Source organism: Mastomys coucha, unplaced genomic scaffold, assembly GCF_008632895.1.
Source record: "Mastomys coucha isolate ucsf_1 unplaced genomic scaffold, UCSF_Mcou_1 pScaffold19, whole genome shotgun sequence".
NCBI lineage: Eukaryota > Metazoa > Chordata > Mammalia > Rodentia > Muridae > Mastomys > Mastomys coucha.
Window position 1 is genome coordinate 5,263,034 of NW_022196901.1, and position 15,377 is coordinate 5,278,410.

A 15,377-nucleotide genomic window follows, 5' to 3' on the forward strand; every position below is an offset into this window, starting at 1 on the left:
TCTGTACCCCATTTTTAATAGGGTTATTTGGTTCTCTGGAGTCTAATTTCTTGAGTTCTTTGTATACACTGGATATTAGCCCTCTATCAGATGTAGGATTGGTGAAGCTCTTTTCCCAATTTGTTGGTTGCCATTTTGTCCTACTGACAGTGTCTTTTGCCTTACAGAAGCTTTGCAATTTTATGAGGTCCGTTAGTTGATTATTGATCTTAGAGCATAAGCTATTGGTGTTCTGTTCAAGAAATTTTCCCCTGTGTCTATATGCTCAAGGCTCTTCCCCACTTTCTTTTCTATTAGTTTGAGTATATCTGGTTTTATGTGAAGGTCCTTGATCCACTTGGACTTGAGCTTTGTACAAGGAGATAGGAATGGATTTGAATTACTAAGTATTACTAATTGAATTACTAATCTCATTTAACTTAAACCTGAAATACCTTACTATGTCCATGGGATTTTTGTTCTTGTTGCTTTGTGGCACTAGAGAGTGAATCAAGGACCACGATTCTTCTCAGAGAGCACTCTACCACTGAACTATTAGCTTCCTTACTTATACTATTAAAATTTGTATTGATAAATAGACTAGAGTGCAGAATTTCATTACAGTATTTCTCAGAAATGACAGTAACAAACTTGATTATCTTGAATCACTACTGAATATTCATGATCCAATTTTACTGAGGCACAACTTAGAAGATATCTATTGGTTGTATGAAAGGAATTCATTTACATTAGTGGGAGACTGCCCAAGTATTCAACATTCTACTTAAAATGTGAATTTTAAGGTAGTCTTAGATATTTCTACTGACAGTTTTTTAAAGTGTATTTTGTGAGATAATCAGGGGAAATTTCATAAGATAAAGTACTTGTGCATACTAAGATCCATTATGGCATATTGTATTTAATGTGCTAAAATGAACTAAAATGTGAAATATAATTACTAAATGTACTAAAATGTAAAATACTACAATATACTAAAATGTAGTTACCATATAAATAACAATTCTAACAATATTTCAAAACACATTCATATTCTTTGCTTTCATAAAAACATATTTTGTAGTAAAATATTTTTTAATGTATTCACCATTGCTCTCTTCAGACACACCAGAAGAGGGCATCAGGCCCCATTGCAGATGGCTGTGAGAAACCATGTTGTTACTGGGAATTGAACTCAGGACCTCAGGAAGAGCAATCAGTGCTCTTAACCACTGAGCCATCTCCCCAGCCCACAATGTATTAAAATGTTTTCATGGTAGAAAACTGAGGAAATACAGAAATGCAAAAATGAGAAGCAATAACTTTTTTACATGTGAAACAACAGAGTTTAACGGAAAAGGCACTGCTGGTTTTATGGGCTCCATCTTAAATGCAGGATTATTAAAAAGTTCAGAATTTTTCTTTCCATGTTAATTTAATTATTTCTTCAAATGATTTGAAGCTTAGCATAACTTGGATGCTATCAGCATTAAAAAGTATAAAATGGAATTAATTTTTGACTACACTTGACAGTTCTTGTTATCTGTCAAAGTAAATTACTTTTACAAACTTAAAGCTATACTATTAAGACTGGTTTTTTTAAAAGTAAAAGCTAAAGCAAAGCTATCTATTTACCAAGTTTTCTTTTGAAGAGTAGATAATGGAATTGATGTTAACAAAGTTGCTAATTGTTATCATTAAGATTTATATAACTCTTTTTTTATTTTATTTTATTTCATTTTATTTTATTTAGTTAGTTAGGTAGTTTTTCGAGACAGGGTTTCTCTGTATAGCCCTGGCTGTCCTGGAACTCACTCTGTAGACCAGGCTGGCCTCAAATTCAGAAATCCACCTGTCTCTGCCTAAAAAAAGAAAAAAAAAAGATTTATATAAATCTTGATGATTTTTATTAATTATAGATAGTATCTATTTTTGAGACAGGGTATCACTACGAAGTCCAAGATAGGTCTGGAATTTACAATATAGATCAGGTTGGCCTCAAACTCATAGAAATCCACCTGCCTCTGCCTTCCTAGGACTGGGATTAAAAGCATGCATCATAACACCTGGATTTAAAATTTAAATTTTGATTTTAAAAAATGTGAGTTTGGAGATGTTTTCCATAAATGCTTTAAAGTAAATATGACTTACACTTCACAGTTCCACACGTATATATTTTGGTCATATTCCACTTTCTTTTATCCCTTTTCCACTGAATCCTTTAGTCTTTCTCCTACTTTCATGTTCTGCGGTTTTGCTTTGCTTTGTGTGTGAGCCACTACAATTAACTAGAGTTGCTTGAATATGGATGGGTAAACATTATTTACTTGAGCAAGGGCAGTTAAAGTAACTACTCCACTGACTTTCAAATTCAAAAGATTCATATATTTGATATAAATATGCTTACTGATATAAGAAAAAGTAAAAATCATTTTAAGGTACTTAAATGTATTCTAGAAATAAGTATAAATATGAGAATACATATTCATTCTGAATGACATAGAACAAAAGATCAGACATTATGAAGTCAGATTTATGCTTTTTTTTTTTTTTAATGTATAGCATGATTGCTATCTAAACCACTCCAGGCTGTAAGTTTTTGCAAAGTTTATCTTCTTTTCTGAGGGGGTAGAGGGAGTGGAGAGGATGGCCCTTTGCTGAAGAGAAATCGAGGAGGTGGATGAGGGGGTGGGAGGGAGGTACTGAAAGAAGATGGAAGGGAAACTGCTGTCAGATGTAAAATAAAGGAAATTTCTAAAAAACTGAACACTGAATATAATATTTAATATTTCCCAAACATTGTATTATGAACTTAGAAATGTTTGTGATACTGAAAATGTATAATTAAGTGAATTGCAAAATTCAGATACCCAAATATATATGCATTAATTACTAGTATTAACTATGTTTGTCACAGGAAAAACTTCCCTTAAACAATGCACTGAGTGAAAAAAATATATTTTTCATTTTCCTCCATAAAAAGGTTTCACTCTGTACTGATTCTTGCGTGTGTGTGTGTGTGTGTGTGTGTGTATGTGTGTGTGTGATTTAATTACTTTTATTTTTTTTTACAATCCAGTTGTTGCCCCCTCCTGACCCACCCTCCCACAGTTTCTCATCCTATTCCTCCTCCCCCATGTCTTTAAGAGAACGCACCCTCACACTCCCTGTGGCCTGAAGCCTCTCTAGTGTTAGCCGTGTCTTTTCCCACTGAGGCCAAACCAGGCCGCCCTCTGCTGTGTATGTGTGAGGGGCCTCAGACCAGCTCATGTACGCTCCCTGGTTAGTAGCTGAGTAATCAGCAAGCTAGATAAACCTCTAGCCAAACTAACTCAATCAGAAATGAAAATCAGAAATGAAAAGGGATATATAACAACAGAAACTGAGGAAATTAAAAAAAAACATTAGCTCCTACTAAAAAAAAGCCTATACTCAATAAAATTGAAAAATCTAGATGAAAGGGAGGATTTTCTAGGCATATACCACATATGAAAGTTAAACCAAGAGCAGACAAAACCATCAAAACAGCCTCATAATCCCTAAGGAAATAGAAAAAGTCATTAAAAACCTCCTGACCAAAAAAGCCCAGGGCCAGAAGGTTTTACTGCAGAATTTTACCAAAACTTCAAAGAAGATCTAATACCAATGCTCCTCAAACTATTCCATAAAATAGAAACAGAAGGAACACTACCTAATTCATTCTATGAAGCCGCAATGACTCTGATACCTAAACCATATAAAGAAACAACAAACAAAGAAACTTCAGACTAATTTTGCTTATATCAATGCAAAAATACTCAATAAAATTCTAGCAAATTTAATCCAAGAACTTATCAAAATGATCATTTACCATGATCAAGTAGGCTTCATCTTAGGGAAGCAAGGTTAGTTCAACATACAAAAATCCATTAAAGTAATCCACTATAAAAACAAACTCAAAGAAAAAAATCATATGATCATCTCATTAGATGCTGAAAAACCATTTGACAAAACACAACACCCCTTTGTGTTAAAAGTATTGGAAAGACCAGGAATTCAAGGCCCATACCTAAACATAATGAAAGCAATTTACTGCAAACCAACAACCAATATCAAATTAGATGGAGAGATACTTGAAGCAATCCCACTAAAATCAGAGGCAAGACAAGGGCTCCCTACTCTCCCTGTACCTATTCAATATAGTAGTTGAAGTTCTAGCTAGAGCAATTAGACAACAAAAGGAGATCAAGGGGATAAAAATTGGCAAAGTCTATATTCTTTTTTTTTAAGATTTATTTTATTTATTTTATGTGTATGAGTACACTGTAGCTGTACAGATGGCAGTAAGCCATCATGTGTGTGGCTGCTTTCCAGCCCCCTTACTCCAGCATAATTCACTGTAGCTGTCTTCAGACACACCAGAAGGGGGCGTCCAAAGTCTATCTTCTTACAAGGAATTTGTTAGGAAAAATAAATAGTACATCAGAGCTATTACCTTTTAGCCGGTGACTCAGAATTTGTTCCAGAACAGCTGCAAAGTTATTAAATTCAGGAGAAGAATCATCAATTGTTTCAAAGCAAGACCGATCAATCAGGGTCTTCACAGAAAATCTACAAAGAAAAAAAAAACAGGATGGTTAGTTTTAGAGAAAGTAAATCCATTCACTTAAGTATGAAAATATGAGAAGAGCTTCCTGTCTGTCTGCACCGGTGCCTTAAGCAGACCTTGGGCACAAATTCTGCAGCCAGTCCTACAACATCCAGAGGAAGCCAGACTCCCAGGCTCTCTAACATGCCCAGGATCATAGGATCAGGTGAGGAGGACACAACATCTGTCTCAACACCAGAAGTATATGGGACCAGCAGGACCCAGCACATAGAAACTCCACCAGCCCAGTGGCATGGGTTGCTTCCAGTCTGTCTGGGCCAGTGCCCTGAGCAGACCTTGGGTGCAAACTCTGCAGTGAGTCCCATAATACTCAGAGGAAGCTCTACTCCCAGGCGCTGTAATGGGTCCAGGATCACAGGATCCCAGAATCACAGAGACGACTTGACTCTGAGGAGTTCTCACACAACCAAGATCACAAGGACAGGCCCCAGTCAGATTTAGCAAGGGCAGGTAACACTAGAGATAACCAGATGGCGAGAGGCAAGTTTAAGAAAATAAGCAACAGAAACCAAGGTTACCTGGCATCATCAGAACCCAATTCTCCCACCATAGCAAGTCCTGAACACCATCACACCAGAAAAACAAGATTTGGATCCAAAATCACTTCTCATGATGTTGATAGAGGACTTCAAGAAAGACATAAACTTGTTTAAAGAAATACAGGAAAACACAATCAAACAGGTGAAGGAAATGAACAAAACCATCCAGGATCTAAAAATGGAAATAGAAACAATAAAGAAACCACAAAGGGAGACAAACCTGGAGATAGAAAACCTAGGAAAGAAATCAGGCATCATAGATGCAAGGACCACCAACAGAATATAAGAGATAGAAGAGAGAATCTCAGGGGCAGAAGATAACATAGAAAATGCAAATAGCAAAAAGATCCTAACCCAAAACATCCAGGAAATCCAGGACTCAATGAGAAGCCCAAACCTAAAGATAATAGGTATAGAAGAAAGTGAAGACTCCCAACTTAAAGGGCCAGTAAATATCTTAAAATTATAGAAGAAAACTTCCCTAACCTAATGAAAGAGATGCCGCACATGAACATACAAGAAGCCTATAGAACTCCAAATAGACTGGACCAGAAAAGAAATTCCTCCCGTCACATAATAATCAAAACACCAAATGCATTAAACAAAGAAAGAATTTTAAAAGCAGTAGGGAAAAAGGTCAAGTAACTTATAAAGGCAGGCCCATCAGAATTACACCAGACTTCTCACATCAGACTTTCATAATCTCTAAGAGACTATGAAAGCTAGAAGATCCTGGGCAGATGTCATACAGACCCTACAAGAACACAAATGCCAGCCTAGGCTACTATACCCAGCAAAACTCTCAATTATCATAGATGGAGAAAACAAGATATTCCATGACAAAACAAAATTTACACAATATCTTTCCACAAATCCAGCCCTACAAAAGGATAATAGATGGAAAACATCAACATAAGGAGCAAAACTACAGCCTAGAAGAAGCAGGAAAGTTATCTTTCAACAAACCCACACAAACATAATTCCACCTCTAACAACAAAAATAACAGGAAGTAAAAATTACTTTTTTTTTAGTATCTCTTAATATGAAAATTAATATTGCCTACTTATCCTAATCGATTCAAATTCAAAAGTATGAGGAACTGGAAATTTGTTGGCTATCATCGGGTGGTCTCTCTAATTTAGTAATTGGAGAAATAGGTCCAATATTGTACAATCCATATACACTTTCTGCTTGTTTGTACCTGACAGTGTCTTGCTGTGTACCACATAAAGGTCTTGAAATCATGCTTCTCTTATCTCAACCTCTCTATTAGTAGGATTGTTTATTTGATGTTTTTACACTATACTGTGGTTTTCAACAGCTTATATTTCAAAAGTATTTATACAGCCAAAAGAAACTTACACAATTAACTTGGGAGGTGGTTTGTAAGAGAACAACAAAGAGTGAGACTGAATGCTTGACATTTGTAATTCTTGTATCAAGTTTGAAGAAGAGGACTTTATAAGTTACTCTTTCTCTGAGATAAATGCTTTTCCAAATTATCGTAGCTAATGAACCAAATTCTTACCCTTACCTAATGTCTGTGCCACCCTCCAAGCAGAACCATTGTTCACCAAAACAGTTGGTGAATGACTTTATGGATAGACCATCTTAATTCACACACCATTTCTTAAATGAATGTAGCCTGTTCTCTGTGGGCTGAGAATAAAGTCACTCACTCGAGTCAAATAACTTTGACCACAGCAGGAAGTCTGTATCCAAAAATCGAGCCTACAATTCTTTTCTTGGTGCAGTAGAACTGTCAACTCTCAGCTTACCTATGATGGAGATAAAATCCTTTGATGATGTGAGGGTCATTGAAGAACAATGAAATTTTATTACAATGACATCCAATGTCTAAAAATTGTTCTTATTTTGGGCTTGTACCACAGTAAGAGCCAAGACTTTAAGTTCTACCATAAACAAAACAAACAAGCAAACAAAAAGGCTTTAATCTATTTAGATTCATTAAAAAAAAATAGCAGTGATGTATTATTTTAACATATACAGCTAATATGTTTGGAGTTATTTACAATTTATATTGAGAAAAAAATATGTATTTTCAGTATTGCTGTAGACAAGCATCTACATAAGACTGTTCAATTGTTTTATATCAAACAACTTTTATACTACTCATTTTTATTGTTACAATATTTTATAAATTTTAAAGAATATGACAAAATAAAAAAAACAAAAGGTATTGAAGGAGTTGAGTTACAAAAGAGAAAGAAGAATGTGATGTAACTCCATTTACTAAAAATGTTTTTAAATGTTAAATTTAGATAAACTGAAATTATGTATCTTTTCTCATCATAATGCAATAAAACAAAGTAAATTAAAACAAAAGAAAATATGAGAAGATATTTAGAAAAGAATCCTAAAAATCAGGTTTATTAAGTGTGTTCTGTAATTTGAAAATTTTACAGAAAACAAGCTTCCACATGCATAGTTACTGTAACATCTGAATGTTGATGTCCCTCAAGTTCTTACATTGCTGGAGAGGCCTAGGGCACTAGCATCAACAAGCTGGGCCTTCCAGAAGTTAAGAGGCACTCTTCAGTTAGTATCTCTGTGGAAGAGGTGCAAGGGAGCTTGACTGTTTCTTCTGTCACAAAAGGTATCAGACATGAGAACAGACCCTGAGGTACCCCTAGTCTCCAGGCACTTTATCATGTAAACAATAAATCTGTATTTTAACAAATTACCCAGTATGAAGGCAGTTCATCAGAACATGCTGAAGAGACTAAAATACTACCTTTGGCTTAAAGAAAGACTTTGGGATAATTTTCTGTCTTTATATTACAGCTGTTAAAATCAGGATCAAAATATAACAATTACAATTTAGTATTTAATACTATAAAATTTCTGATTTATAGACATAACTTTTTAAATTTATGACAATGATAAAGTATATCTATATGATTACTTTGTCTTTTTTTACTTTCAGTATAGTATTCACTAAATTCTATCAAATATTTAATTTTTTATTACAATTAATTTTTTACTTATTTATTTGTGTTTGTGTGTCGTGTCTGTGTGTACATATGTTCATGCAAGTGCCACAATATGCATGTGGAGGTCAAAGGATGACATAAACAGGTCAGTTTTCTCCTACCATGTGAGTCTTGGGAATTGAACTCAGGTCATCACACTTAGCAGTCAGTGTCTGTATCCACTATGCCATCTCATGGCACTAAGTATTTAAGACTTCACTATAAAACAACATTAAATGGTTTTGTCAAAATGTGGATGAACAAAAATGTTCTGAGCAGTTTTGAGGAGTAGGTTAGGCTACTACTATAGTATTTTATTACTTAGGTATATGTGGTGGTTTGAATAAGATATCCCTAGTCATAGGCATGTGAATAGCTGCTCTCTAGTTGGTGAAGCTATTTAAAAAGGCTTAGGAAGTATGGCCTTGTTGGAAGAAATAGAATACTGAAGGTAGCTTATGAGAATTTAAAAACTCACACCAAATTAGCTCTTTTGGCTTTCTGCCGTTTGAAGTTTCTTACCTTCCAGCTCTGGATTCACTCCTCTGGAAACATAAGTCCAAATAAACTCTTTCATTTATAAGTTACCCTCAGTCACAGTGTTTTAACATAACAACAGAAAAGTAACTAATATAAATGCATTTTTAATTAACAATATTTTCAACTTACAATGGCCATGAATTTGAAAAATATCAAGAAGTGGTATATGGGAGGACTTTGAGGGAGGAAAGGAAAGGGGAAAATAATGTAATTTATTATACTTCAAAAAGTAAAATAATTAAATAGAAAATCCCATTTTCATTTCCATATTAAAAATGTAGCTGCTGCTGATGGTGTGAGCCTTTAATCCCAGAACTTAGGAGGCAGAGGCAGGCAGATCTCTGTAAATTCAAGGTCAGCCTGATCTACAGAGTGAGTTCCAGGACAGCCAAGGCTACACAGAGAAATCCTGTATAAAACAAAACAAAACATTAAACAACAAAATTTTAAACAAAGTTGTCCTCATAATAGTGAAAGAAAGCTGAAAAATCATAAAAATGTTCAGGTTAGATTTATGTCACTTGACACATCCTAGAGTCATTTTGGAAGAGGGGGCCTCAACTAAGAAAATGGCCCCATCAGACTGGCCTATGGGCAAGCTGTAGAACATTTTCTTAATTAGTGGTTGACTTAAGGGTACTGTCCACTGTAGGCTGGGCTATCACTGGGCTTGTGGTCCTGGGTGCTACTTTGGAAATTGGACATAGTACTACCAGAGGACCCAGCTATACCACTTCTGGGCATATACCCAGAAGATGCTCCAACATGTAATAAGGACACATGCTCCACCATGTTCATAGCAGCCTTATTTATAATAGCCAGAAACTGGAAACAACCCAGATGTCCCTCAACAGAGGAATGGATACAGAAATTGTGGTACATCTCCAGAATGGAGCACTACTCAGCTATTAAAAACAATGAATTTATGAAATTCTTAGAGAAATGAATGGATCTGGAGAATATCATCCTAAGTGAGGTAACCCAATCACAAAAGAACACACATAGTATGCACTCTCTAATAAGTGGGTATTAGCCCAGATGATCGGAATACACAAAGTGCAATCCACAAACCACAAGAAACTCAAGAAGAAGGAAGACCAAAATGTGGACACTTCATTCCTTCTTAAAAGGGGGAACAAAATACCCATGGAAGGAGTTATAGAGATTAACTATGGAGCAGAGACTGAAGGAAGAACAATCCAGCCTGATACAGCTGTCTCCTGAGAGGCTCTGACAGTACCTGACTAATACAGAAGTAGAGGCTCACGGCCATCCATTGGACTGAGTACAGACAGGGTCCCCAATGAAGGAGCTAGAGAAAGGACTCAAGGAGCTGAAGGGTTTGCAGCCCCTTAGGATGAACGACAATATGAACTAACTAGTACCCTCAGAACTCCCAGAGACTAAACCACCAACCAAAGAGTACACGTGGTGGGACTAATGGCTCCAGCAGCATATGTATAGTAGAGGATGGCCTAGTCGGTCATCAATGGGAGGAGAAGCCCTTGGTCCTGTGAAGGTTCTATGCCCCTGTGTAGAGGAATGCCAGGGCCAGTTAAGCAGGAGAGGGTGGGATGGAAAGCAGGGGGAGGGGAGAAAGAACAGGGGTTTGTTTTTGTTGTTTTCTTTTGGAGGGGAAACTGGGAAAGGAGATATCATATGACATGTAAATAGAGAAAATGTCTAATAAAAAAAAGAAAAAACTCCTAAGATTATGGATAATCTTATGTATCTAATGTAAGACAGGCAAGGCACAGGCAAACAGACAGTAAAGGTGAGAAGTTATGTCGGTACCATTGTAGAACAGTTTCTCTGGACATGTATAAAGTATCAAATAAAATTTTAACTTAAAAAAATGCAGGAACCACAAAAATCATTGTAGTGGAAAAAATTACATTTTTGTGATCTTTATATATTTTTGTTATTCCAAACTATTAAAAAATCTCTAATTAGCCAACTATAATAGAAAATGAAAAATAAAATAGTTTAGTATAGAATACTGCAACTTAAAAATATTAGAAATATTGGGAATTAAAGTTCTTTACTTTCTTACAAAGCAGGTATCAAGAGTAGAATGAGTGACTGTCTTGATCTCCTTGTGTCACCTTGGCAAACTATCCTATTTCTTCCTGAATTTGAATCAACTCTCAGCATTTGTAGCCAATCAAGCTCTTTTTCTCAAATGTTGTTATACAAACACTTGTAAGCATATGCTATAGAGACAATGTAAAGAATAGAATAATCTCTTCCACATAATGCTTAGAGACCATTTCCTTCACTGTTTGGTTGCTATTCTCTTCTCTCTTCAGCAATGAAGTGGATTCCCTTTCCATTGAGTAGAAAGACAAATGGTTTGTTGTGTTTGCCAATTGCAAAAGTATAGGGAAGTGAGGTGACAAAGCTGTTGTTGGTAGCTTTCATGAGCACCTAGCAAGAAAGCTATAGCCCACACCGATCCTTCCAATACTTCCCAAGTTAGTACCTCCACTCACCGCAAACATTTAGTGTCCAACTTGATGAAGTCAGTTATTTTGCCAGTCTTCAAACTGTTCCAATTGGTGATGACTCCCCACCTTGTATGCCTTACTTCAATGCAATGAAATATCTCTGGTAAGTCATTTGACATGAGTGATCTGTCAGGGTCACTTCCTTTGGGATATGTTCCACTCTTCTCAACAACCACGTTCTCAGGGACATTAACACATGCATCTCTGCTAAGTTGCTAGAGATGCTTATCTTGATCTTCTTGGACTGCATCAATTTATCTTTTTCCTTATTAATAAAATTTGTTTGATAATTTTATACATTCATGTAATGCATTCTGGTTATTATATACTCGCATTGTCTCTTATTTTCTTCTGACCCTTGCTAGCTCCTCTTATTCCCTACAAATCTCATTCCAGATTTATGGTTTAGAAGTATCCATTAGAGCTGGTGCTCACACAATTAAAGACAAAGCTTCCTCACATAGAATCCGTTAGTTGTATTTGACCAAAGCCAGCAGGTGTAACTGATGTGACTTCATGACTGCCATGGCCATGCCATACTTGGAAAATGACATTTCACCACCTTCTCCTTCCCTTCTAGCTCTTACATTCTTTTGGACCCCTCTTCTGAAATGCTCCCAGGGTCTTACGAACGTGGTATACATGTTGTTTAGGGTTGAACCTTCAGCTATCCTTTATTCTTGGCACCTTACATATCCATCTTCTTTGCATTTATCTTTATTACTGCTAGGAGATGCTTGTGTAATTAAAGCCAAGAGTACCCTTTGTCTATGAATATATTTAGTAGGTAGTTTGATGTTGTCAGTAAGGTCTTTACTGGGTTTGTAAAACTATGCATGGATTGTTTCTTGTAGAGCAAGCCTCAAATCCAATCTGGGAGAGGTTGGTTACCCCCATAACAGTTGTGCCCTTATTGCACTAATGGGCACCACTTGCCTGTTAGGTTGGTACACAGTTCATTGGGTTCACAGGTAGGTAAGTCCACTGATGCCCTACTTCTCTAGCAGCCTGCACACCACCTCCCAGCACTATGACAACTAGGCAGCAGGAAGCCTCCAGCTAAGTTCCAACTTAACTTCTCTAAATCTTGCATCTTGTAGGTGAGACCTTCAGCATTAAGGTCTTATCAACTAGTTCTGGTAAGAAAATAAATAGATAACAAAGGCTTGGAGTCTCAGATCTGGCAAAGGGGGGAAGGTTGTTCAATGGCCCACTACCCCTAGGATAAGAATATTATTTTATTCAGCTATAAAGAATAATAAAATTTAAAGGTAAATAGATGAAAATAGAAAAAAATGATACCACATGAGGTTACCCAGAACAAAAAAGACACAGTTTATTCTCCCTCATATGCAAATCTGAGCCTGTGACTCTATCTAGTTTGTCCATTTAACTTAAAAAGTACCTCTAGAACATGTAGTGCACATACATATGTGAAGCCAAAACATGTATACATGTAAAATAAAATTAATTTCATAAATTCTATGTTCTTCTGCAGGTGAGTTAAATGGAAAATTTTCTAAAATGAAAAAAATAACCTCTACCCCTATTGTTGATTTGAGAAGAAAATTTCTAAATGTTTTTCTCTAATTTTTATTAGGAGGAATGGAGTAAGAAAGCTGACTCTGTAAGCACATTCTTCAAGGTAAGAGAAAAACTACTGCTTTAGAAATGCACGTCATTTGAAACAGTACTGCACACGATGAAGCAAATTGAACATATTTTCAAATAATTATAATAAGATATATTTCACCAAGAAGCTAGATTAGGATTTAGTTTCTTCTTTGACAGTGTGGTGAGCTTTCCTTATTTCTTTCCAGGCAGCAAGTACCTTCACCATGTGAGCTATATCATTAGCCCAAGACAGACACTATTAATAAAGAATGTACAAATTCAAAGATAAGAGTGATTTTTTTCTACTATTTCATAGCAAATTTACTGGATTCCATACAAGCAGAGTAACTATATCCTCTCTTGAGAAATAATTTCTAGCTGGGCAGTGGTGGCGCACTCCTTTAATCCTGGCACTTAGGAGGCAGAGCAGGCGGATTTCTGAGTTCAAGGCCAGACTGGTCTACAGAGTGAGTTCCAGGACAGCCAGAGCTACACAGAGAAACCCTGTCTTGAAAAAACAAAAAGAAAAAATAATTTCCATCTTCAAATAATCAACAAGGAAATGGCTCTCAAGAGAGATGATAGAGGAGATTAGAGATGGCTTGGTGGGTAAGATGCTTTCCACAGAAGCATGAAAACCTGAGTTCCATGCCCATATGAAGCTGGGCATGGCAGTGTATGCTGTATTTCAGTGCTAGGAGACAGACAAGAGGACCCAAAGTGCTTGCTGGCCACACAGTCTAACCAGACTGTTAAGCTCCAGGCTCTATGAGAGAATTTGTCTTTGATAAATTAAAAAAAAAAAAAAAAAAAAAAAAAAGGAGAGCAATAGAAGAGACACGACTTCAATCTCTGGTCTCCATGTACACATGCACATATGTGCACTATGCCCCTATAATCATGTGTACATACACAGCAATAAGATATAAATCACAGCAAATATAAAACACTAAGTACAAGTAATAATAAGCATGGTACCTAAAGATATTTGTTCAAATGGGATTCATTTTTCTTTTTCATATTTTATACCATACATCCATTTTTTAAAAGAGATCAGAAATTTGCTTTCCTTTTCAAGCAATAATTTAAGAATTCTTGGCCATTGCATGTGTATTTTAGTTATCAAGAAAAATTTTAAATTAAAAAAATACTTTCAGTGTGCCTTTTAAGCAGAAATATGCAGACTATAATGCACATATTAAATTCAACCATTTGCCGGATTCTGTTTGTTTTAAAGACTTATTTTCATTTATGTACTTGAATGTTGCCTGCACACGTACTTGAGAAGGCCAGAAGAGTGTACCGTGGAACTGGGCTTGCAGACAACTGCTAACCAAATGTGGGTGCTTAGATCAGCAGTGCTCTTAACCACTCAGCTCTCTCTCCGGTCTTCTACTTCTGGTTTTAAATAGCTTTTATGTTATATACACAGATACAAAAATATTCCAACCATCTTTCCTCATATTTCTCATTTAGAGTATTGTATTTCTCATCCTGGTTGCAGAAATTCTCCTCAAAGTTCTAAATTGACTTCTTTTATTCATCCGATTATGTAACTCTTTTGAGGTAACTGATTATTTTAAATCAGACTTTTGAGTTGTTAGTTTTTTCATTTCTATATATTTGGATTCAACTCTTAAAGAGTTATAAGCTACTGGAGTAATCTTTTTACCTTCTCTTTTTATATTTCTTGTGTTTCCATGTATCCATTTGGATAAGTTTCTGCTTACTGAGTATTCCTACTACTCAAGGTGGAGAAGACAAAGTACCATTAACAAACAGCACCAAAACAAACTCAGAATCACAATAAAAGAAAACCAACACCAAGTGGTCAGCTTTGAGACCATACGCATACAAATAATATCATATGGACTGAGCAGATTGTATTTATGTATTTAGAGGTGTGTGTGTGTGTGTGTGTGTGTGTGTGTGTGTGTGTAACACAATGACTAAAGGAAAAGAGGTCATGAATTTCAGAGAGAGCAAGATGGTACATGGGAGAGGTTGGAGGGAGGAAAGGGTAGTGGGGGGAAGTGAGGTAATTATAATTTAAAAATAAAAAATAATTCTTAAAAGAATCTAGTTAAGTAGCCAGAAAGATGGCTAACTAGCACGTACAGCTCAGCTTGAGCCCAAGTTTGGATCCCAACACCCATATTAATAAATGGGCCTATTACCCTTGTGCTGTGAAAGACAGAAACAGAAGAAACAGAAACAGAAACAGGGTCTTACTCGTGGCCAGTCTAATTCCAGGTTCAGTGGGATACCGGGTCTCAAAGCAACAAGGTGGAGAATAATAGAACAGAGCATTTGACATCCTTCTCTGTCCTCCACATGGACCTGACACATGTAAGCATACCCTGTACATATAGATCACTCACAAAAAACTGAATCTATTTATTATAGCCACTATGATACCAATAGCTACAGAAAAGTAGAAAAATAATGTACACTATAAAGTTAAAATGTAATAAATGTAAAAGTTCTGAAGAAGCCGGGCGGTAGTGGCGCACGCCTTTAATCCCAGCACTTGGGAGGCAGAGGCAGGCGGATTTCTGA

General features: G+C 36.0%; 2 protein-coding genes across 3 annotated transcripts in view; one reads left to right on the forward strand and one right to left on the reverse strand.

Moving 5' to 3' along the window:
- Positions 1 to 15,377, reverse strand: part of Rundc3b (RUN domain containing 3B) — a 122,207-nt gene that overhangs the window by 91,765 nt on the left and 15,065 nt on the right. For both annotated transcript variants that reach the window (XM_031379999.1, XM_031379998.1), the window contains exon 2: positions 4,451 to 4,566. In XM_031379999.1, coding sequence (XP_031235859.1) covers positions 4,451 to 4,566 — 116 coding nt within the window. The remainder of the gene's footprint in view (positions 1 to 4,450; positions 4,567 to 15,377) is intronic.
- The window catches only part of LOC116097616 (ATP-dependent translocase ABCB1), a 180,388-nt gene that overhangs the window by 27,195 nt on the left and 137,816 nt on the right, over positions 1 to 15,377 (forward strand). Inside the window, exon 2 of the mRNA XM_031380285.1 lies at positions 12,805 to 12,849. The gene's annotated coding sequence lies outside the window, so the exon portion shown is untranslated. The remainder of the gene's footprint in view (positions 1 to 12,804; positions 12,850 to 15,377) is intronic.